General features: G+C 33.3%; 3 protein-coding genes across 8 annotated transcripts; 1 reads left to right on the plus strand and 2 right to left on the minus strand.

Moving 5' to 3' along the window:
* The first annotated feature begins 235 nt into the window (after window positions 1–235).
* LOC107963898 (putative disease resistance protein RGA3) lies at window positions 236–2,546 on the plus strand. Its single transcript, XM_041082179.1, has 2 exons — window positions 236–791; window positions 895–2,546. Exons 1-2 carry the CDS (start codon window positions 236–238, stop codon window positions 2,544–2,546), a joined length of 2,208 nt encoding a protein of 735 aa, XP_040938113.1.
* A 2,516-nt stretch (window positions 2,547–5,062) lies between these two features.
* On the minus strand, window positions 5,063–9,693 carry LOC121209417 (putative disease resistance protein RGA3). Of its 4 annotated transcripts, none has more exons than XR_005904546.1 (3): window positions 9,519–9,693; window positions 6,803–9,430; window positions 5,063–6,517 (listed from the first exon to the last, which is right to left on the minus strand). XR_005904546.1 is itself a non-coding variant. In XM_041080052.1 (3 exons), exon 2 carries the CDS (start codon window positions 9,427–9,429, stop codon window positions 6,937–6,939), a length of 2,493 nt encoding a protein of 830 aa, XP_040935986.1. In that variant the 5' UTR covers window position 9,430; window positions 9,519–9,693; the 3' UTR covers window positions 5,063–6,517; window positions 6,905–6,936. The 4 variants fall into 4 exon arrangements, 3 of the variants coding, with proteins under 3 accessions (XP_040935986.1, XP_040935987.1, XP_040935985.1); XM_041080052.1 differs by having other exon boundaries at window positions 6,905–9,430; XM_041080053.1 differs by lacking the exon at window positions 5,063–6,517 and having other exon boundaries at window positions 6,679–9,182; window positions 9,334–9,430.
* Window positions 9,694–13,314: 3,621 nt separating this feature from the next.
* On the minus strand, window positions 13,315–17,149 carry LOC107963913 (protein VTE6, chloroplastic). 3 transcript variants are annotated; one of them, XM_016900473.2, is made up of 6 exons: window positions 16,724–17,149; window positions 16,183–16,254; window positions 15,686–15,939; window positions 15,229–15,352; window positions 14,388–14,492; window positions 13,315–13,741 (listed from the first exon to the last, which is right to left on the minus strand). In XM_016900473.2, exons 3-6 carry the CDS (start codon window positions 15,913–15,915, stop codon window positions 13,649–13,651), a joined length of 552 nt encoding a protein of 183 aa, XP_016755962.2. In that variant the 5' UTR covers window positions 15,916–15,939; window positions 16,183–16,254; window positions 16,724–17,149; the 3' UTR covers window positions 13,315–13,648. The 3 variants fall into 3 exon arrangements, 2 of the variants coding, with proteins under 2 accessions (XP_016755962.2, XP_016755954.2); XM_016900465.2 differs by lacking the exon at window positions 16,183–16,254; XR_005904547.1 differs by lacking the exon at window positions 16,183–16,254 and having other exon boundaries at window positions 13,667–13,741; window positions 15,234–15,352.
* Window positions 17,150–24,713: the final 7,564 nt, after the last annotated feature.

The raw sequence follows: 24,713 nt of genomic DNA on the forward strand, positions 1-24,713 counted from the left end.
TCTTTTGATACTTCTACCTAAACAATAATATAATAGACTAATAGCGAAAACATTAGCGAAGAGGAAAAAAAAAAAAAGAATAACATTTTGGGTTATTTGGCTTTTGTTTCCTGCTGCTCTCCTCAATCCATTGACGCTGTTTCACTCCCTTTCTCTCGATTTCTCAATGTTTCTTTCCCTGTAATTTGTTGTGATTTGAAGTATAAATCAGGGAGAAGTAAAAGCTATCATAAAAATGGCGGAGGCAATTCTTACGGTTGTCTTGCAACAGATAACAACAATCTTGAGTGACAAAGCGGCAGAAGAGATGACGAGGTGGGGAGACCGCAAGACTGTTCTCAAAAATCTTGAGACATATCTGAAATCCATCCGATCCGTTCTCAAAGATGCAGAGGAACTACAAATTACAGACGATGCAATCAAACTGTTGCTAGAAGATCTGAAAATTGTAATTTATGAAATCGAGGATGAGTTGAATTTATGGAGCTGTAAAGTACGGAAGGCAGAATCTGTTCGTACCAAGGTAAATTTTCTACGTGAATTCGGTATATATCGTCGTAGTTCTGATAGAATAAAGAAGATTTGTGAAAAACTGAGTCCATTTGAGCTGAAAAACAAGCTGGATCTGGGCAAGAGTAAAATTATATCTCCTCTGCGGAACAAAGAAAGTACTAGCTATTGTGATCTGTCAAAAATTATTGGTCGAAACGGAATTAAAACTGAGTTAGTGTTCCGTTTAGTTGATGAGGAAGAACAGGGTACTCAAACTATCTCCATAGTGGGGATGGGAGGTATTGGCAAAACCGACCTTGCTCGATTGATTTACAATGATGAACTTCTTAAACAAGATTTGACAAAATGATTTGGGTGTGTGTTTCCAACCTTTTTGACCAGAAAAAGTTGCGCGTGATATCATTTTAGCTTTTGAAGAAGATAATTTTAGTTTTCCTGTGTACCTCCAAGATTCAGTTACTTTAGATTTCCTTCTTGGTAATCTTAAGCAGAAAATCATAGATACAAGATTTTTTCTTGTTTTAGATGATGTGTGGGCAGACGATAATGGAGATTGGGAAGACCTGCAAGCTGTTTTAAAACATGGTAAGCCTGGAAGTAAGATTTTGGTTACTACTAGGAAGGTATCTGTTGCAAATACTCTATCTTGCAGTTCAGGTTTGATTTATCATTTGTCGAGTTTACCTGACGAAGATTGTTGGTCAATTCTTAAGCAATTTGCATTTGTTGGAAAGGATCAACTCTCTCAACAAAATCGCGAAACCTTGGAATGCATTGCAGAGAGAATTTCAACAAAAAGCAAAGGTTTACCACTTGTTGCAAAGGATCTAGGACATCACTTACAAAAAAGTGAAGCTAGATTGTGGAATGATATCAATGACAAAGAGCTATGCAATTTGGCTGTGTGGGAACGAGTTGTGCGTTCTTTATTCTTGAGTTATCATGATTTGCCGCGGTCAAGAATCAGAGACTGTTTCTTGTATTGTGTAATCTTTCCTAAAGGATTGCAAATCTGGAGAGATAATTTAATCAGGCATTGGATTGGACAAGGTTACTTAGCTCCTAGTGGCAATGTAAAGAGGGAAGATGAGGTTGAAGCTACAGGTAGAGAGTTCTTTCAACACTTAGCATCTTGCTCTTTATTCCAAGATTTTGTGGAAGAAGATGGCGCTGGCATTGTTGCATGTAAGATGCATGACATAATACATGATCTTGTACAGTATTTGACAAGTAAAGACTTTGTGATGAAAGAGGTAAATAGATATGAAATGAAATTTCAATTACCTTCGAATGATGCTCGCCACTTGACGGTCATTCTTGAACCTTATTTTCCTCTTTCAATTGAAGGTGGTAGCAAATTGCGTAGCCTTTCAATCTTTTCTGCCTTAGGAACCCGAGTTGTTACAGACAAGTCTCTGCATCAATTGTTTGAAAAATCTCCGTGCCTAAGGGTGCTAGATTTGGGCATGAATAATTCATGTGATGATTTGATTCCCGAGATTTCAAGCAAAATAGGTGATTTGATACATTTAAGGCATCTCAACTTATTTTGTTGCAAGATGATACATAGATTACCTGATACAATCTGCCAATTGCATGATTTGTTATCCTTGGATCTTCATGGATGCAGTCGTCTTGGAAAACTACCGGATGGTCTGGGGAACTTGATCAATTTGAGGTATCTTTGTACTACAGATTGTTCCAGTCTAACTTACTACCCCAAAGGGATTGGGAAATTAACATCTCTAAGGACTTTAACAGATATCATTGCAAGAGCGGATTGCGATGATCCTAAAGTGTTCTGCATTGGAGATCTCGAAAACTTGGACAACCTCCATGAAATTCTCCGTCTGAAGCTGGTGGGAAATGTAATAGATGTGCAACAGGCTGACAAAGCCAAGCTCCAAAACAAGACGCATCTCAAGAAGATTAAGATCTATTTAGATGGAAGAATAGACCATGCTGTTGCAGATACAACATTGAATCTACCTCTCTCCATGGCGAATGGTTTCTTCAACGATCACGAATGGTGAAATGTTGCTTGAAGGTAATTTTTCTCCTTGGGTTAATAAGTGGTTTACCCTTAACTTGTCCAAATATATTTTGTTGGTATTTGAACTTTTTTTTTACCTAGTTTACATCTGAATTTATAAAAAAGTACCTAGTTGGTGTTAAAAGTGTTCATGGGTCAGACTAAGTCTGATCATGATATTAACATATTTTATGCTTGCTTAAGCTTGGCTTGACTCGCAATATAAGTCTAACATTTTGTCTAAACCTACCCATGTTTGTATATGGTTAATCTAAACTCATTTTAAGGTCACCCATATTATTTAGAAAAAAAATAAATCTATATTTATTTTAATTTTATATTTAATAAATTTATATATATTTTTATTTATTATAGTTTTAAGTATAGTGATCTTAAAATTTTTTAATATATTACTATAGACTTAATTTTTATGTTTTATAAATTAATTAATATATAAAAATAACATAATATAAAATATTACAAACTTCGGGCATAATATTTTTGCCCAAACACTCACAAATTTATATTTTTGCCCGTCCCATGAATAAGTCTAGTTGATACTGGAACTTGTCCAAAAAAAAATATATTTTAAATTAATTTACATTTTAAAAAGATTTTTAATTTTTTAATATATATTTGTCACGTGTCATATTGAGTGGTTGCCACGTGTCACTATAAGATTGGTTATTAGTGCTGTTAGCACAAACTAACGGGGCTAGTGCAGAAGTACAAACTTGAGTGACAGAATACAAATTTATATACTAACTAGATACTTTTAAACAAGCTTAAAAACAAACTACAAAATAATTTTTTTTGTTTTTGTTTTTATGTAATTAATGTTTGAATATGGAAAAAAGCTACATAGCTTTTCAATTTCAATAGCAGTTATTTAACTTTGCGTAGTTGAGTTTTACATTGAATTTCTGTCTGTCGCTGAACTTGCTCTCAATGAATCACTTGAAAGCGTCAAGATATCATATTCAATGATCCTAATCTTTTGCAGGACATAAGAATTGAGAGGCTCTGTCGATGGTGATAATGGTAGTGATGGTGGTATAATTCATTTATGCTTCTACCATTTTGTATTTATTAAAAGTAAGTGGTTAAAATGATATGCTAATACTTTTAAGAGTTAGGGTTCTAAGACTTGATATTATCACTTGTATTAGATTGTAATATAAAAAAAAAAAAGGTTTGTGTTTTGTTGGTTGACGTGATTATATTTTATGCATTGTGAGTTGTGAGTTACCAAGTGATTGTTTATTCCTTTTTATAAATTACCAGGTGAATCCTCATGGGAGCCAGAGGATACCTTGCCCCAAGATTTGGAAAACTGCTATTAGGCCTTTCTAGTTAAGCTTTGTAAAATTTTTTGAAACTTTTAACTTAAGTCTCTCAAAATTTCTAGAAATTTTTATTGTTTTCAATTAAATGACTCTTCGAATTTTTGGAATTTTCCATTAAACCTTTTAAAAATTCTGAAAGTCTTAATTAAACTCCCAAAATTTAATTATATATATTTAATGTCAAAATTAGGTACAAATTTAATAACTCACAACATTTATCAACAAACATTTTCTTATAATCATTCTAAATATCATTCTATATTTAAATTAGTTATGAGTTATAGAAATACGCTTTTTATTATGATGACTATAGATATATTTTACTTATATGATTTAATATATTCATGATATGTTTTATAAAATCATGAGAATTTTCTATAAGGTAAAATGGTATTTTATCTTTTTTTATTGTAATCAGGATATCTACAGTCGTAACAATGATTAATCCTCTTGTCTCGACTCGCGAGTGCTTTCCGAAAAAATAAATGATTAGTCATAAAATATACTTAATTCCCATAAACAAAAATATCTTATTTTTTCCTCTCATTTTAACTATTTTAACAATTACTTTTTATAACTTTTTAGGCTTATCTATTGTCTTTCTAGAAAAACAAGTCAATTTTACCTACTCTATATGTTAATGGGCAATCATTCACATATTTCTTACTTGTGTTAATGGGCAATCACACCACTTTCCTTACTCCTCTCTATCCCTTCCTCCCAATTTTTTTTATAACCACTCTTAATCAAAGTACATCCTTAATCTTTTCAAGGAGTCTTCACTTTTCTTATTATTAATTGTGGGAGCTTACCCTCTTCAATTCTATTTTAGGTTAACTCATTACTATATGCCCATTAATTTTAGGGTTATTAATTATTTTTTCGATATCCAAGGATTTGATCTTGATCTTGGTGGTTGCATTGGCCCTATTTTTTTGACTCGTATTAATTAAAAATGACCATAAATTATCGTAGTACGATACCGGTGTACAAAACTCTCCATCATCTCAATTCATTGTTTCACTTACCTAATAGGTACCTCCACATGGATCGCAACATATGCTCCTTTATCAATGCATGTTTGATCGTTCTCAACAATCTCTTTCTTTATTGCTATGATCCACATATAAAATTCTCAAAGTTAACCTATTAAATGTGCCTTAAATTCTCTCTTACGTATATATGTTCCTCTACATTTCTCAGTGTCTTTCTCTAATCAACAAAGCCACTTAATTCAACGTTCAATGGTAATGGAGATATAAACTGGTTAAAAACATTTTTCATAAAAATTAGTGAATTGATGTCAATGCATATTCACATTTTGAAACTTTAACTAGAAACTGTCACTATAACAATTAAGTGTCATGTCCTCCTCATTACTCCTTAATTGCTTAGTTAAAATATTAATAGACAACCATATTTTGAAAAGTTTTCATATTTCAGAAGGAGGGAGTCCAGTTTCACAATAAATAAAACCATCAACCAATTTATATTTTAATACATTCATCATATTCCACGACTGTAGATTTTGTTACCATTTTTCTCTGAATCTTTTTCAACTATATCAAATTATATTAAAACTTGTTGTAGGTCTTCTTAACCTCATCTCCAAAACAAGAGTGCAAGTGTCCTTTAGGGCTTTTAAAGTATCATGTTCATGTTGACTCCTTGTTGCATTTGAACCCTCTTTTAATATTGAAAGTGAGAATTAAATCTAAAAATATTAGCATGAATATGAGTAGTGGAAAGCCAAAAATTATTCAACTTAGTTTGGAGTTTGACTTACCTCCCAATGCTAGAGAATTTGACAAACTCATATTTATGCCATTAGCATTTTAGAATACATTGAACTTTTATTGTAATTCAATTAAATTACTTCAAATGTTTTTAATCTATTTTGCTACGTGAGAAAATATTTAGTACATTGTTAGTGAAATTTTTAAATTCTATAAGCAAGATTAAAAGATTGACAAGTGTTTTAAAAAGTATAATAAAATATTAAAAAATAGATATTTAAAAAATAAAGACACATATCAATCTTTTACACATGCTTATGCAATAAAAAAAGTACACTGTTAGTGTACCAAATACTCTTCCATTATATAATAAGTCAAGTTTTTGTGTTATAATTATAAGCATGAGATTATTTTCAATTTGTCTTCTGTATATTTATTTAAAATAACAAATATATCTAAATAAATTTTAAAAAACTTTTTATTATAATTAATTATGAGTATATAAAAAAGGCATGATAGATAAATTTAATCTTTTAATGTTGACTTATTTTGTCATTTTGACTTTTACACTTAACCTTTACAATTTAGTTAAATTACTTTCTTTTGGATGAAAAAAATTGTTAAAATTTTAACAACATTGACATGATCAACTCGTGTGCTGTCCTACGTAAAATTCATAAAAATTCAAAACATAATAAAAATAATTAAAAATTCAACAAATTTCAAAAGAGTTCATAAAAATTTTTAGAAAAAAGTATCCATGTTTTTTCCAGAAAAAAATCCATCTTAATAACTTGTTAAATCCTAATATAAAAACTAAAACACTAAAAATATACTTCAACTTTCACTACCAACGACAACGACAATGCCTCTCAGGGGATATGTATGCCCTGCAAACGAAAATAAGGATCATCTAAGTTATCTTGCCGTTTTAAAGTGATTCATTCAGAGCATGCTTTAGCAAGAGAGAAATTTAATGTGATAGACAAGCCGTTATCTGTGTCATTGTAATGTTATAAGAGATTTCATAATATTCCATCTAATCAGATGATAACAACAGAAACTGATACTACTATAACACAACTGAAATTTGGGTTTGAATGAATCATAGGAGTACATACTGAATTTGAACCATCAAAGCTACAACAAAAGAGAAAATGAGAAAGAGAGACTACCTGTTGCTTTGCAGCATCCTTACATTTCTGGAATAGAACCACCAATACTGAATTTGAACCATCAAAGCTACAACAAAAGAGAAAATGAGAAAGAGAGACTACCTGTTGCTTTGCAGCATCCTTACATTTCTGGACTAGAACCACCAACCTACGAACTCTATATTCAAGTCGGAAGGCGGGTTTAATGCTTTCTTTATAACGTCTTGGCTTTCTTTCCCTATATCCCCATCCAGATTTATTCTGATACGGTCAAGATCCTTCTTGTTCCAAAGGCTAGCTCTAATAGCCTCATCTGCATCTATCGCATTTCCTACCAGTTTCACACGAACATGTCCACAAAGGTTGTTCAACTTTTCAAAATCTCCAAGAGTGAATTCCTTTGCATCATTGTGATCAGCTCTAGCAATGACATTGGTTAATTCTCTAAGAGAAGTTAAGCAGCTAATCCCTTTTGGATAGGAAGTTATACTAGAGCAAAACCAGGTATAAAAATACCTCAAGTTCATTAATTTCCCCATTCCATCTGGCAATTTTCTAAGACTACTACAACCAGTAAGATCCAAGGATTGCAAATTATGCAAGTCACACAATGTTTCCGGTAATATCTTCAATACTTTGCTGCCAGCCAAGCTAAGGTACCTCAAATTAATCAATCCGCCGATTTCCACCGGAATTTCATCTAGTATATTACCTTGTCCGGATGGCCCAAAACAATTATGCCACCCACTAGTCAAGCTCAAATCCAATAACCTCAGATGTTTGGATTGTTTAAATAAGTTAGATAATGCTTGACTAGTTATCAAACACCCTTGAGTAACAGCAACAAGGGTCCGCAATTTCTCTGCACCACTAATGTCCAGGGGAAAACCAGCTCCTTGAGCAACCATCATTATCAAATGATGAGTGCCAATAACTTTGACCTCCTCCGTCCAAGAAGATAAATTCAAAGTCAGCTGTTTAACAGACTCGATCCCCATCATTAAGTCATATGGGGACAAAGATTGGACACAATCATGTACTATGCTATGCATCTTACAAGTAAGCATACCACCATCTCTGCTACAATATTGGAAACATGAATGAGCTTCTAAGCATTTAAAGTACTCTTCACCTTTTAGTTCCATTTCTAAATTATCAGATGAGTACAGATAACCTTGTGCCATCCAGTGTTGCACCAAAAGAGTTTTCGAAATCTCAAAGTTTTTGGGGAAGATAGCCCAATACGATAAGCACCGTCTTACAGACAAAGGTAGATTGCAATAAGATAGTGATAGAACTTTAGACATATATTTGGGTATTCTAGGAGATATCCAGATACAATTTCTCAGAAAAAAATCCCATCCTCTTATCCCAAAGTCATAATGTCGTAGAGCATCTCCCAAAACCTTCGCAGCAAAGGGTAGTCCTTCACACCTCCTTGCAAGTTCCCTTCCTATATCCTCTACTGCATATTCAAGAGTATCATCATTCAATCCAACTTCACGAAGTATCATCCAACACAACTCATCAGACAGCTTTCCCAAACAAAACATACAAGATGATTCCATTGCTCCTGCAACCAAGTGCTCATGAGTAGTCACTAGAATCCCACTCCCCGACATGCCATGTTGAAAAACAGCTCTAAGTGCTTCCCAATCATCACAATCATATCTCCCCACACCATCTAAAACAAGAAGTGATTTCTTGTTAACAATCTTTCGCTGAATTCTATCTAACAGACTTTGCAATGGAACTAATGTTAGGAGACGCAAAGAGTCGTGCTCCAAACCTTCAAGAGACAGAATAATTTTTCTTGCAATTTTACCTAAATCAAAATCATCCGAAACATTCACCCAAATTATGTTGTCAAAAATTTCCAGAACTTGACAATCAGTACTAATGCACCGTGCAAGACATGTTTTCCCCGTTCCTTCCATGCCAACAATAATGATGGTTTTAATGCTGTCGCTACTATCCCTGAAACTTTCACCCAAAATTACATTTATTATATCTTTCTTAACCACATCTAGACCATATAACTTTGACAGTTTTACAAAAAAAGATCGTTTAGAGTGCAAGGGATGCGATCCATGCGGAATACCAATCAATACCTCCATCAATTCTGATCCATGCGGAATACCATGCGGAATACCAATCAATACCCCCATCAATTCTTCCAACCTCGCATTGGCTTTTGCTAGTGATGGTTTAGTTTCACGCTTCATCAACAATACTGAAATAGCAAAAGCAAAATTCCCAAGGCCTGCTGCTCTTGATCTAGGTTGACGCTTCTTAAGCCATGCTGCTTCTGATTTAGTAGAAGCAAACTTCTCAGGGCCTGCTGCTGTTGATTTAGTTTCAACCTCCTTAACGCCTGCTGCTGCTAATTCAGTAGATACTCCTAAATGTAAGACGTCGCTAATTAAATCTTCTATTTCATATAGCACTTGATCGAGTGCATGAACAGTAATCCCACGCTCCAATAGCTCAACCGAAAATAGCCCATCCCCATGAACAAGAATCATAGATTGAAAAGCATCGAGTCTACATACAAGCAAGTTTATCTCAACCTCCAAGTACCGAAAACTTTCGTCGGCGATGATTCGTCGTAGCTGCTCCAGGACTGAGGAAATATGTTCATCGGCCATCCTAAAAGAAACAGAGCACAGAAACGATTGGTTAAAGAAGAAAATCAATTGAGAAAAGGTGTCTAAAGAATTGCAGACTCGCAACTTACTGCAAATTAAGGGTGATTGTTTGAGATTCTCAGAGATCAACTAAACTTCTGTTTGAGATTCTCAGAGATCAACTAAACTTCTCACTTTTTCTTTTCCGGGCTTTAGGGTTTGATGAGAATTTTCTTTTACTACTATTAGGGCGCAGAAAAACCCAAAAATGGAGTATTTGAATGTAACTAAAACTGAATTTTATTTTTTATTTAATATATAATTTAATTTAATTTTTTATCATATTAATATAAATATTTTATATTTAATTTGCATAGTACTGAGTATGTAATATAATTGAATTTCACCTTTTTTTATTCGAATGTACAAATATTAAAATTTTATGTAAATTTTAGGGTGACGTTTACTATATAATTATACTGCACAGTTTATTTTTGTTTTGTCGGTTCTAACGGTTTGTTTTGTAATAGTATATTTCTACATTTATGGAAAGAACTTGAATAACGATATGAGAAAGTTGATGGTTCTTCATTGTGAGATTGCTTCCCATGCTCAAGGTACTTACTCTGTTTCAGTTTTGTTTACACGATTGAAGCTTTTGTGGGATGAATACGATGCTTTGGTTCCTTTTCTTGTAGTTGTGAAAATTTCCGCAAGAATCAACTTGTTCAGCAACAGTGGTTATTTCAGTTTCTGACGTGCTTGAATGATTCTTATGCTGTTGTTCGAAGTCAGGTTTTGTTAATGGAACCCTTACCTTCTGTTAATTAAGCTTCTTCCGTGCTTGGTCAAGAGGAAGCTCAAAGACTAACATACTTCTGGCATGTATTTTCCTTCTGAACCTACAACATTGTATTCTTCCGATGAACAACAAGGCTTTCAAATGAGAAGGTTTACCGATGTGTGTGACCATTGTAAGATTAAAGGTCAGTTAGAAGCTTATTGGGTATCCTGTTGATTTTAAATTTACAAGACAAAGGTCCACTATTGCTAACAATGCTACCATAGTATTTGCACTTTTTATTCAGGCACAGTGTCTACTTGTCTTGAATTTACTCAGTCTTGAGTTCACTTCAACTGTTGGTGTAGCCGCTCACATTGCAGGTATGGTTATTTAGCCTGCATCTTTACAATGGATTTTGGAGACGAGGGCCACCAACCACATGATATCTGATGGCCAATATTTGGATTCTCTTGTTCCTTGTACTTTTCATTCTTCATTTGTCCAATTTCCCACTGGTAAATCCGTCCCTATTACTCACATGGGTTCCTATGTCTTGTCCTTCTCTATCATGTTAACCAATGCCCTTCATGTCCCAGACTTTCATTTCAATTTAATTTTCGTTTTCAAGTTAACTCGAGACTTACATTGTTTTGTATCCTTTTATCCCGATTTTTGCCTTTTACGGGGACTTTGCAGTGGACAAGTGAAGGGGATTGGTAAAGAACAGAATGATCTTTACATTCTGGTGCATCAACAGCCTCAATTGCCATCTTTTGTATCTTCTCCCATTTCTGCTTTTTTGACATCTCATGATCAGTCTTTCCTTTGGCATGCCGGACTTGGCCATGATTCTTTCATTTTGGAACAGACTTTATTAGTCGATGCCATGTTCGTCCTCTTACTAAACAAACCCGATTGTCATTTCCTATTAGTAATTCTCGAGGGGATTCACCTTTTTCTTTGGTTCATCTTTTTAAGCTTAAAACTGACACTATTGTCATTTTGAAGCAGTTTATAGCCTTGGTTCACACGCAGTTTTCAACTGTTGTTAAAACATTTAGAAGTGATAATGGTACTTTAACTCTGAATGTACTCTTTTTTTTCTTCTTAGGCATAATACATCAAAGTTCTTGTGTGCATCGACATTTGTTAGAAACAGCATGTGCTTTCAAAGTTCAGTCTAATGTACCTACCAAATTTTGGGGCGAGTGTATCCTTGTTGCTTGTTATATTGTTAACAGATTACCTACTTCAGCTTTGAATTGGAAAAAACCCATTTGAAATGTTCATCCTTAGCTCCTTGTCGTTCTTCATCTCCATTTCCCAACCAGTCCTTATTACCTTCGTAGTCAACTACCTTACCAGTTGAGTCTTTACGTCGCACTACTCGTCCTTTTTAAGGATCCTACATGGATGAAAGATTTAAATTGCTCTTCTTTACCTTCTTCACTCCATAAAGTTTTTACCCTATTTCTAATTGTATAGCTTATGCTCATTTACCTTTGCATATCCAATTTTTTGCTGCCTCCATTTCCCATATTGTTGAACCTTAAACCTACAGTGAAGCAATAAAGGATAAACATTGGATAAAGGCCATGGATCAAGAAATTCAAGCATTGGAATCAAATGTCACGTGGGAGGTAATTCCTTTACCTCGTAGTAAAACGCCCATTGGTTGCAATGGTCTACAAGGTCAAGTACAACTCTGGTGGCTCGGTTGAAAGATTTAAAGCCAGACTTGTTAGGAAGAGTTATACTCAGCAGGCAGGTTTTTTATTTTCATGACACTTTCCCCTGTTGCGAAGCAAGTCACAATTTGCACGGTCATTGCTCTTGCTGTATAGTTTGGTTGGCCCTTGTTTCAAATGGACGCCTATAATGTAAGGAGATTTACATGAGAAGATTTATATGACTCTTCCAGACGATTTTCGCAATCAAAGAGAGACTAGAGTATGTCAATTGCTAAGTCTGACAGTGGAATCTAAAGCTTACTAAAGCTCTTCTTCTTAATGGTTATTCACAAAGTAAGTACGATTATTCTCGTTTTATCAAGAAGAAAGGTTATAAGCTGGTTGTCATGTTGATATATGTTAACGATTTGTTGATTTCTGGAAATGATACCAAGCTTATAAATGAGCTTAAAGGAACTGTGCATCAAAATTTCAAAATGAAAGATTTAGGTGATCTCAAGTATTTTCTTGGCATTGAAATCACAAGATCACAGTTTGAAATTGTACAGAATCAACGCAAATATGCTCTTGAATTAATTTCAGACACAAGGTTAGGGGGAGGAAAGATAGTTGTCACTCCTTTAGGACAAAATCAAAACTAGACATCTCTAGAGTATGATGAGATGGTGCAAATGAATCCTGATGATGAGGTATTGACAGATGTTTCATTATATCAAAGACTTATTAGAAGGCTTTTGTCCTTGACTCATACAAGGCTAGATATGACGTTTGTGGTATAGCATCCAGTCAGTTTGTGCAACGACCCAAGAAGTCGCATTATAAAGCTGCTCTTAGAATAGTCAGATACATTAAAAAGGATCCAGGACAAGGTTTATTCTGTGCTGTAGTTGGTCCTCCATAACTTGTAGCATATTGTGATTCGAATTGCGCTTCAAGTCCAATGTCAAAGCGATTAGTGACGGGTTTCTGTGTGAAGCTAGGAAATTCTTTAATCTCTTGGAGAAAAACAAAACAAAATGCAGTACCACGATCTTCAGCAAAGGCAAAGTATAGAAGTATGGCTGAGTTAGTTTGGTTGACTGGACTACTGAAGGAACTTGGATTTAAAGGTGTAGAACCAATCATATTATTCTATTATAGTCAAGCAACAATTCAGATTGCTACCAACCTTGAATACTACGAGAGAACGAAACATATAGAGATTGACTCTCACCTTGTAAAAAAAATCCAAGATGGTTTAGTCCAAACTAGACATGTCTTTACAAAGGAACAATTGATTGATATATTCACAAATGGCTTAATTGAACTCAAGCTTGGACTCAGGCTGAACTTTGAACATAAAAGTTCATGTCAAACTTGTGCTTCAATTACACCCCTAAATCCAGTGCGGCTCACAACAATAAAAAAGAGCCAATGATTTTGGTTAAGAAATGCAATTTAAAAAGCATCTGATTCATTTCTAACTGGAGATAGATAAAAGAAATACATCTTTGAATACCAAGACTATAAAAGAGATAAGCCTTTTTAAAATATACTCATGGAACAAATGGTTATGCTAATGATTTTCCATATCATTTGAGAATCTTTCAAGGTTAGCCAAATCATTGCTATAATTGTTGCACCTTTGTGCTCATCTCTTGCATTACATTGAAGACTTTCTCTTTCTTCTTCTTTTTTTCTTTCCCCACATTGCAATATGTCGATTGCAGTGTCAATGAACTCAGCAATAATTACCTGACATCGCAAAAGAGATGATGGGGTGAACTCACATTTGCCAGTTTTGGAGTAGTTGTTGCATTAAGACTGCCAAAATGCAGCCTATGGATATGTTGATGACATTAACAGCATCATTGTTCAGCTGCAAGATGAAAGCCAAAATCAATATGGTAAAAGAATCCAAGTTTCAGCCTCATAATGAAAAGCATATAAAAATGCAAAGATAATAGATCCTAGGCAGATTTATATATGGCCAACCCAGATTTTTCGCTCAAATTCAGGTAAGTGTCTGATAGAGATTCGTGCTAGAGTTTATCATGTATCTTGAAGGTCATATCTCCTATTTCTTGTGTGACTATATGTTGAAGATGGATACTTCAAAATAAAAAGAAGAATCAGACTAACATAACAGCCTACTACATGCACAATACCACGTTTTCATCGAATGAAAATTAAGACTAGAATTAATCCTTAGCAGGCAGTTTTATAACAGGTTGATCTCTCTAAATTTACTCTTCGATCTTCTTTACCCCGAAACAGTGGGTATATAATTCTTCCTCGCTACAGTTTTAGGAGTGCAGCCAGATCCAATCATAATGAGAGTCCACAAAATGATATACATGTAATCATCTCATCGATATACCACATCAAACCATACATTCGTATACAATCAAGCCTGATTCATCGGTAACACTAAAATCTAGAAGATACATAGGCACTAATTTAAGAAAAAATGGTTAAGAAAACAGGATGACAGAAACCATCCTATTATTCAAATGATTCCTTACCCAACGAAACCCTTCTTTCCCTTGGAATGCAGCACCAATTATGCTCTCACCAAGATTAGCAATCTGAGATGCTATTACACATATCAATACCTCAGGAACATTTATCTGCTTGCAAAGATAAATGAAAAAGCAAAAAACAGAAGCTTAGAACATCTCTATAAATTCAAATACCCATATTTCATTTATGCATTCTCTAGAAGCTATAGATCATATTCAGTTTGAAAGTGTATTGAGGTTATGGCGTCAATATTATGAACAACACCATAACCTTAGGGATACATATAAAATTTTTAGAAAATCCTAGTTAAAGATGCAGCAAGGCTAGAGTGACAACCTCATCCACTCACATACAAAAAACCACTAACAATAAAAGTCAGTTTCAACTAATTTAATTCTCCTTCCCCTTGAAAATACTATCCAATTCCAATTTACCAAATTGTAATACCTGAACTATATTAAATTGAAATTTAAGTTCCCAGCAAAATAAAGCTCACAAAGGTCGTACACACCTAAACTGAGATGTCAAATTCAATTTATAAATATATCATGATCTGCTATTTCGCTAAGAGTTCCCTTTGAAAAACACCTTTAACTATCTAAAATATACCTTCAACAAATTATATCTGCAAAATCATTCCATCTCAGCACCACCCAACAGTATTGTTTTCTTGACATGTCAGTACCAATTAGTCTATTGTTGCAGAGAATAGAAAAAATTCCAGGTTCTTACAAGGTGTAAACATTTTGTAATGATCACAATAATGCTTGTTATTAAAAAAAAATGGTATCATGAATGGCAGAACAAATTATTCACATGGTATGAGTACATAGCAAGTACTACCTCACCCAATAGACAACCAATAGTGGCAAGCAGTATAGATGCTAGAAGTCCAGCAACAGTTCCTTCAACACTGACAGCTCCTTCTGTTCCCCTAGGAACAATCTGAAAGTTTGTCACCAGGTACCTGTTCATTTTGGCACATCACCCACTTTATATTTGCAATTCTAAAGAGTAGTTTAACAGTAAAAAAAAAAGTAGCAATTGACATAAACCTTTAAAGAAAAAAAAGATTTGAGGCAATATTAACACTCACAAATTTTGTTTCTATATAGGATGTCAAAGAGACCTTTATCACCAGCATATATGACAATGATAGCGCTCGAATATAGCAAGAACCATAAGGGATCTAAATTCCACTTGATTTGACATATCCTTTCTTTAGAATGAACTAAGGAGAATTATTAATACAGTTAATCTAAAGTGCCTATACATTAACAAACAGAGATGCACTACTTACGTTGTTTTGCCATATGCTTTCCCAATCTCACTTGACACTGTATCACTCAACTTAGTACAGAAACTAGCAATAAAACCAAGTCGCCAAAGACGTGTAAATGCCTCTCCGCCAACTCCATATATTGTTAGAACAGCACATACACAACCAGCAGCACTGGACCCAATTACACTCCCAGGTCCTCTTCTTCCTTTCCTCTTCTCAGCAACCCCTTGGGCCTCCTTTTGAGCCATTTTCACTTTTGTTACTGCTGTTCCCTAACAAATACAAACATGATTTACTCACAAAGTCATAATCAAATAAAATGGCCTTGGAAATTGATTTTGAGAAAGACTCATTGCTCAGACAAACTTTTTTTTTTGGGGAAGCAGGGGGAATGAAAAATTAAAAATGATTAAACCAATAGCTAAGCATAATAAACAATTGAACATAGTTATACCAACTATGTTTGAAAGGCATGACAAAGAGATGTAAGATTGTTTAGAGATTTAGAGAATTACAAATTATTATGGATTTTTCCCACTGCTTAAAGCTCCTTCAGCCAAAATTATTGTCTCCATTCAGATTATGAACTGGAATTATAACACAAAATCACATGGAATTTCAATTAACTTTCAGCTAGAAATGGGTAAGGAGAATTAGAAGAGGGAGGCAGGAACTAATTCAAGATTCATACTTTGCAAGGAAAACAAGCCATAATAGAAAATTAAAATATTATATCATTTCATACAGGACTTTATTTCAGCTAAAATGCTAGAAACCATCAAGTAACTTTTGTTAATATTTTGACCTCATTTCACCCAGTACAATCAATTTCTCTAAATACAACTAATCAAACTTGAATAGCTAACTAATTAAAAAGTAACCTTTCGACATAAATTAAGTTTATTTTCCTTGCCATACTACCAAACAATGACAGCTAATTCTCCAAAGCAATTAACTTTTAATACCAGATGGATACAAAATCAAAACCCAATTTCCAAAATTCAACTTAAATCCCATAATTCAGCTACAATTCATAATATATTATTAGCAACTCACAATAACGAAGTACGAAGCAACGAGGAGAAACCCAGGGGAGCCAAAAGCGCGCCAAGTGAGAGTGCCAAGCAAGAACGCAGCACAAATTCCGGAGAGAGAAAGCCCCGCCACTAAAAGTGGGGTGCCGACGACGAAGATCAAGAGGTTACTGAGGACTGCGGATTGCCACGTGGGAGGAGACGATTGCATGATGTCCATGGCTCTTGATACGAGTGGGACAGCGTTGGGTCTGTGAAGGAATTGCATTCTGAGGGATCTGGGAATGGGATTTATAGGGTTAGGATTAAGAAGGAATGGGGATCTTTTTGGGAGGGAATGTGGGAAATGGATAGAAGGGCTCGAAGGGGATTTGATGTGAATCTGAAGCAGAGTATTTGACCATGCCATTTTCATGAGCTGGGTTTTTTTTTTTTTGCCCTTTTTGCGTAACGAAGAAGAATTGAAAAATAAAAGGCTGTTCGGGTCATGGAGCTCCGACTCAACCGGGTTAATTACCGTTCTCATTGATTTTTTTGGTACAAATATAAGTCCGAAAATGAGTAACGTCGTTTAAAAAACGGGTCAAGACTCAGGTTGTTGTTACAATTTTTTTAGTTTAAGCCCGTCTGACCTGAATTAATAAAAAGACAAAAAATTATTATTATTATTTGTTATTATTTTATTATTATTATTTAGATATTATATAACTCTTGTTTCATTATTAATTTTATTTAAGTATAAATATTTTTTAATATTTTTTAATTTATTAAAAATATTTATTTTAATATTTTTTATATTTTGAAGTATTATTTTTAAAATTTTTTATATAAAAAATTAATTCAGGTGGGCCTAGTCAAGCCCGATTTTAACATTTTATCAGAGTTAAACTTGAAAAAAATTTTAAGTCTATTTTTTAGGCTAAACCTGGGCCTAGCAAACATACTTAAAATTTTGACAAGACTGATCCGACTCATGAACAGGTCTAGATGTAATTAATAAATTTAGATTTTTTTAACACAAACAAATTTAGATTTTTTATATTTGAAATTGAGGGTGATTTTAAAAAGTGAAAAATTAAATGATGAAAAGATAAAAGATAAAATTTTATTTTATGTAAAAGGTTGAAATACAATTAAAAAATTAAATGATTTTATTAATATAATAATTTAAATTCAATTGATAAAATAAAGGAATTTTGTTAAAAAAATAATGTGGCATTTATCCAATAAAAAAAAAACTTTCATGTCCAATTTAAAGTTGCAAAGCTTACAACTCTAGATTTTCCCTTTGCTTATTTTGACATATTTAATATGTTGAATTTATATTGAGTTAAATATCTTTTAAATTGAGCTGGGCAGACCTAAATACTATTTGTAACGGGTCAAATCCGTTCAGGCCCAACAACCAAAAATCAAGCCTAAATAAATCTAAACAAAAAACCCTAGCCCCATGACCTTAGTGCCGCCCCTAACCTCTGCCACCAGCTGCCATGGCAGCACCTCCACTTGCCCCACTTGCCTGCAACGGAAAAGACAAATAAATTAAAAAAGAACAAGTTGTAAAAGGAGATATGAAGCCACAATCTCAAGGTAATTGAGGGAGGAGGGAGGATTTTTTGTTTTTGATTTTCTTTGGTTGTTATTCTGTTTGGAGAAAAGAAAAAAGACTGTTAGATAAGTATATTGAAAATCAAAAAAAGTAAAACAACATAAGAAAGAAAGGTTGATTTTAATTCCTTTTTCTTTCTTATTTTTTGGGTTTAATTTCATTATTTTCATTATGAATCGTTTTTAAATAAAAAATGAAAAAAAATAAAAAAACTCACCTGGATCTTGATGGCCCTGACCACCGTTGACGGTGGAAGCCTCGGTGGCTTCAAAGAACCACGATGACGGCGGCAAAAATGGGTTTAGAAACCCTAACCAAAAAGGGGAAAAGGGAATGGGGTGTTCTCTGTTTTTGTTTGAATAAGAATGAAGAAAAAAAAGAGAGAAAATAACTTAAATACTATGGATAAAACGGTACCGTTTTGGGCTTTATGCCCCAGATGCAAAACGACGTCGTTTCATCTCTACCCGCACACACGACCCGACCCGCTTGAAAGATCCGCGTTTTTTTTAAACGAGTTATTTACCCTTTAAAGGCCTTCTGCATTTTTGTCATGTTTTAATCTAATCCTTTTTACTTTTAATTTTTTTCTTTAATTTTCACTTTGTTTCGATTTAGTCTCCCAAGGGACTGTGCGTTTTGGGACAAGGGATATTTCCTGATGAATCCCTCCTCCCTTATGCGTGTCTCGTTTTAGTCCAAAATCTAGCTTTTCTTTCATAATTTATCCCTTAGAGTTCATTTCTTTTTATTTTGGTCCCTTTTTGTTCTTTTTGCTATTTCATCAACTAATTTAATATTATTGTTACTATAATCATATTATATTTTCATGCTCACTTATTTGCTATTATTATATTAGTAACTTCGTATTATTATCACAATTATAACCATTTTTTTGTTTATTTGCTTATTATTACATTTAATCTATTATTTTCACCATAACCATTATTATTATTATTATTATTATTATTATTATTATTATTATTATCGTTATTACTATTATTTTTTTATACTATTGTTGTTATTATTATTATACCTGATTTTATTATTATCAATATATTATTGTTATTCTTTATTTTATTATTACTATTATTACTATTATTATTATGGCTATTATTTTTATGATTATATTTTCTTTTTGAGTTTATCTACTTATTATTTTATTATTTAATTTAGCATTATTTATTATTATTATTGTTATTTTTGCTATTACTATTATCTTTTTTTAATTACTGTTACTATTATTTCTTTTACTATTTAATACATGATTATCACCCTTCTATTATTACTATTGTATTAGTACTATTATTATTGTAACGCCCCAATTTTCGGGAATCCTATAAATGTTGGCATAGGTTTAATTATGTTAGTGGGCCTCTAGAAAGCCCAAACTTAAGATAGAACCCGACAATTTTAGTTAATTTTTGTTCGATAAGAAAAAGGGGGTGAAATTATGAAATATGACCTATGTGAAAATGTTTGAAAATGCTATAGACTAAATTGAAGTGACCAAATAAATAGGAGTGCAAAATAGGAGGATTTGCATGACAAACCTCCCATTTTACATGAAGTGGCCAGCCATCATGTTGTTGTAGACAAAATGTGCACTTGATATCCATAATTTATGGTACAAATTGATAATATGTTAGGTAAATGTTCCATGATAATGGGTTAGGTAAATGTTTCATGATAAGAATTTCATGTCTTTTGTATTAAAGAATTAAATGGATGAAATATGAAGTTTTATTAAAAGAAAAAGGGGTGAAAAGAACAAAGCTTTGTCCATCTTTGTTCATCATAGCTGAAAGTTAGAGAAGAGAAAGGAGAGGAGAAAGCTCTTGAGTATTCGGTCATTAGGAGGAGGAAAATTGAAGGCAAGTTCTTGGTACCTTGCTTCTATCTTGATGTTCATGAGTTCTTCTTGATTTTACTTTAACTCTTGAAGCATATTTTGGTTTTTAGTTGTGTTGTGAGCATTTAGTCATGAATTAAAATGAAGGAAATGGTTGTTGTTTCATGTTCTTTTGATGAAAAATGGAAGATAGGTGAAGTTGAGCCAAACAAATGAGCATGCATGTGCCTTAGATGCTAAGGGGAAAAATCGGCTAACATGTTGTGCTTTAAAATGATGAAATGGAGATTATACTTAAGTAAAATCATAGATATGTGATGATTGGTTGGTGATATACATGTTTAAATAACAAACATGCAAGTTAGGTGTGAAAGAGTGATTTGGTAATAAATCTGCTTGGGACAGCAGCAGTAACGTGACTTTGGAAAATCACCATAAATTGTGGGAGATGAATTAGAAGCTGAATAAATTATGTAATTAAATATTGTTGAGTCTAGTTTCAAATGAAATAAACGAGAACATATTTTGAATTCTGTACAATGAGAAATTTGATTCGTAATGAAGAGTGGTCAGATTAGTCAAACAGTGAAACATGGGAAACTTTAAGAAAAATCTGGTATTGATTGGCCAAACCAAAAATTCTGAAAATTTTATGGATATAAGATATATGAGTCTATTTTCAGGGAAAATTAACGGAACTTGATTTGGAGTTTCATAGCTCCAGTTATAAATAATTTAGTGACTGTTGCTCAGGAAGACAGCTTGCAGTGAAATTATGATTATGTGGTAAACATTGACAAAAATTTGTTAATGAGTTGCTTATTGTTTTCTTATAAGCTTACTATGATCTGTAGGTGTGGTTGGCCGAATATTGTAAGGGGTTAATACGTAGTTCGTATTTGAATAGTTAGATTAACGTGTTAGTAATCCAATTGTAGGCGGTTCGTGTGTGGATCTCGTCAGCATATCGTCGCAAACAGGTGTGTAACTAACACCCTCTTTCTTAGTCTGGATCGGCAAAAGTCGAAAAGCCGAAATGCCGAAAACCGGTATTTTATAGATTTGCGAGTGTGCGAATGCTCGTGAGGTAAATCGATTAATGTTTTTGGTAAGCTGCAAAATTTGGACTGCAAAGTGCATGATTTCTGTGCCCTTGATATTTTTGGGCTTAATGGGCCAAAATTGGAATGATGGGCCAACGGGCCCAATTCGGTAAGAACCCTCGGTACGTGATTCTGTTAGTACGTGAAAAGTAGGAATATGCATGAAAAACCCTAAAATAGATAAATTACTGAAATACCTTTAAAAGTGGAAAATTTATAGTTTTACCCATAGTAGATAAATTACCGAAATACCCCTAGGGTTAAATTGACCTAAATGCATGTTTGACTGTTGTTATTTACTGTATGCCATGTTGTTATTATCTGATGCATGGGATTGGGATATTGACGGAGGAAGTACTGAAAGTGGCTTGTCCACATACTGGAGGCTTTGCCTCAATTTACTGTTAACTGAGCAGCAATGCTGCAACTGTGGAGTGTTGGGCTGGGTGGGTTGAGCTATTCCCCACATGGAGTGTATGGCTGGTACGGGTGGAGTGTAGTAGTTGGTGGGTTGAGTAGTCTCCCCAAATGGGCTTGCATATGTTTATTGATGTTGCATGTATTTTGAAATGGGCCTATGGGCCATACTGTTATCTGAATAAGGGGCTAAGGCCCAGTTTATTGTAATCTGAAAAGGGCTTTGGTCCAGTACCACTGTTACCTGAATGGGCTTAGGCCCAATAGGCTTGAGCTGACTTGGGCTTTGAATGGGTTTTCCTTACACACTGAGTTTCCCCAAACTCACCCATTTTATTTTCATCCACGCAGGAAATCCCCAACCATAGTGGGCTCGGAGCTGTGAGGGAATTCGGAGTGGCCACCCATTCTGAAAGTTTGATTTTCTTCTAGTGAACTGGACATCCTTTTAATTACGTTTGAGGTTTTGGGCTTTTAAATGTAATAAGGCCGCTTATTTATTTTTGATGGTTTTTAATATTTATTACTAAGATAGGTAATACTTATTTTAACTGTTGAAATTGGATAGCTTTAGGGCGCGTTTTCAAAAACAACAGTTGATTTCAAAATAACACGACAACAAGCAAAGCTTCCGCAATGAAAGTATTTTCCAAAATTAATCACTTTTCCTAAAAATGACTTAATCGAATCGGTTTCTTAGAAATATCCATGACGTTAAGGTGTGGCAATGGCGGTATGCATGTCTAGGATTGGATCCGAATGGAGCTTGGTACTTAAGCAGTCCGATGGACTCACCACCTCTTTTCCGGTTTCCTACCTGGTGCACAGCTTCCATTCACTTTAACCCTTAATGAATTAATCTTTTGAACATCAAGTACGATTTTCTGGACTTAGAATGGAAATTTTTATTTTATTTTTACGTTTTTGATGTGGCATGCCGGATCCGGCCATAACTTCTGGGCCGGGTTTGGGGTGCTACAATTATATTTACACCTATATTATTATTCATCTAGCTTTCATTTATTGATTTATATTTCTTGCTTATTTATATTTTTGTTACTATTATATTTTAAGATATGATATCTATATTTATATTTACGTACTAATATCATTATTTTGCTATTACTATTTATTATTTTTATTATTAGCACTGTTATTATTACTATTATATTATTATTGTATTATGTTTTACCTATTACTCTATAAACACACTCATTCATTTTTATTCTTCACTCACATTGCACGTTATTTATATATATACACATACATACATACATTTTCATATATCATTCCAAACTTTAAAATACTTATTACTTTTATTATTACTATTAATATTATTATTATCATTGCTATACTATCATTTTTTAGTTTTACATAATGTTTATTTATTTATTTACCACTAGTTCCTTTTAATTTTGAACATCTCTTAGCTTATTCATTATTTCCTTTTTTATTTGTTTTGATCATTTATTTTATTTTTGCTCTTATCATCATTATCGTTCACATTCGTGTTCATGTTTATTCTGTTATGCCATGCCAATACTGAAATTTATATTTGTTTATGCATTCTTTATCTTATTATTACAAACTTATGTTGTATTAACCTTTACCCGACGCAAATAACTTTTTCATAAAAAGCGATACTCCATATTTGGGACTTTGAGAAAATCGTGTTCTAATTTACTGAGTTTCGATTTTTCTCATTTAACCTAAATTACGGAATATTCTTTTAAAATCGCAATACGAGTTTTGAATAAAGACTTACTCTCTGAGATTCGAGGTGTCGTGGCCCAACTTACTGGATATGGTATCTTGTTACCTCGAGATAAGAATTTTTGTAAATAGAGGCATTATTCGGTATTTGGAAATTCAAGAAAATGTGCCCTAACTTACTAGTTTTCGATCTTTCTCGTTTACCCTAAATAATCGAATATCCTTTTAAAAAAGTTAAAATACACGAATTTTAAATAAAAGGCAAGCTCATTCTCAAAGTTCGAGATGTCGTGTCCTAACTTACTGGATGTGACATTTTATTACTTCGAGATGAGAAGGTCTTTAACATTCGAGTGTTTTTTTTTACAAAAAAAGAGGGATCATTTTTGAAAGTCTTTCAAGTTTTCAAATTTTCGACACTAAGACACTAATTAATCAACTAGGTACCAATTTTGGGCGTATCGAGGGTGCTAATCCTTCCTCATGTGTAACCGACTCCCGAACTCGTTTTCTGATTTTTCGTAGACCAAAAATTATCATTTTAGTAAATCTTAACTTTTATTAAAATGATTAATTTAAGGTGATCCGATCACACCTCATCGAAAAAAAGGATTGGTGACGACTCCCGTTCTTTCATTTTCATTTCCTAAGTCGATACTCTGTTTTCAAAAAAATGGTTTCGACACTATTTATTAATAAAAATATTTAAAATTAATTATTAAAATATATAATATTAATAAAAAATCTAATTTTTTTAATATTATTATGAATAATATTATATGTAGCGACGTAAAATTTTTGCTTTGCTTTCGGTCGCTAATTGTGGCGATTTAGTGAAAACTTGAAAACCAAAGTTTGATTTTAAAAAAAAAGGAGTCGCCACCGATCTTTTTTCTAGGTGTGATCGGACACCTAATAAATCATCTTTTTTAAGAAAAAAATTATTCTTAAACAAAAATGAAGGCCAAATTTGGGTCTACGAGAAAATCCAGAGAAAAATAGGGTTCGAGAGTCGGTTACGCACGAGGAAGGTATTAGCACCCTCGCGACGCCCAAAATTGGTATCTCGTTAAAAATGTGTTGTCTTAATTTTCAAAAATACGAGTTCAATGTAGCATTTAATCGTGATCCGATTAAAACACGAGAATTTTTAATTTTTTGGTTTTTTTGAGAAGGACATACCGTTTTAACACGAGTCGATTGATGTTCACCCAAAATAGCGATGAAATCGATGACTTAATGTTAAATCGATACGTTGCCTTGCTTATTGAAATTAATAAAAATGAATCAAATATTTAAAAAAAAATCATAAGTAAAT

The sequence above is a fragment of the Gossypium hirsutum genome, chromosome A11 (genome assembly GCF_007990345.1).
Source record: "Gossypium hirsutum isolate 1008001.06 chromosome A11, Gossypium_hirsutum_v2.1, whole genome shotgun sequence".
In the NCBI taxonomy this organism is placed as follows: domain Eukaryota; kingdom Viridiplantae; phylum Streptophyta; class Magnoliopsida; order Malvales; family Malvaceae; genus Gossypium; species Gossypium hirsutum.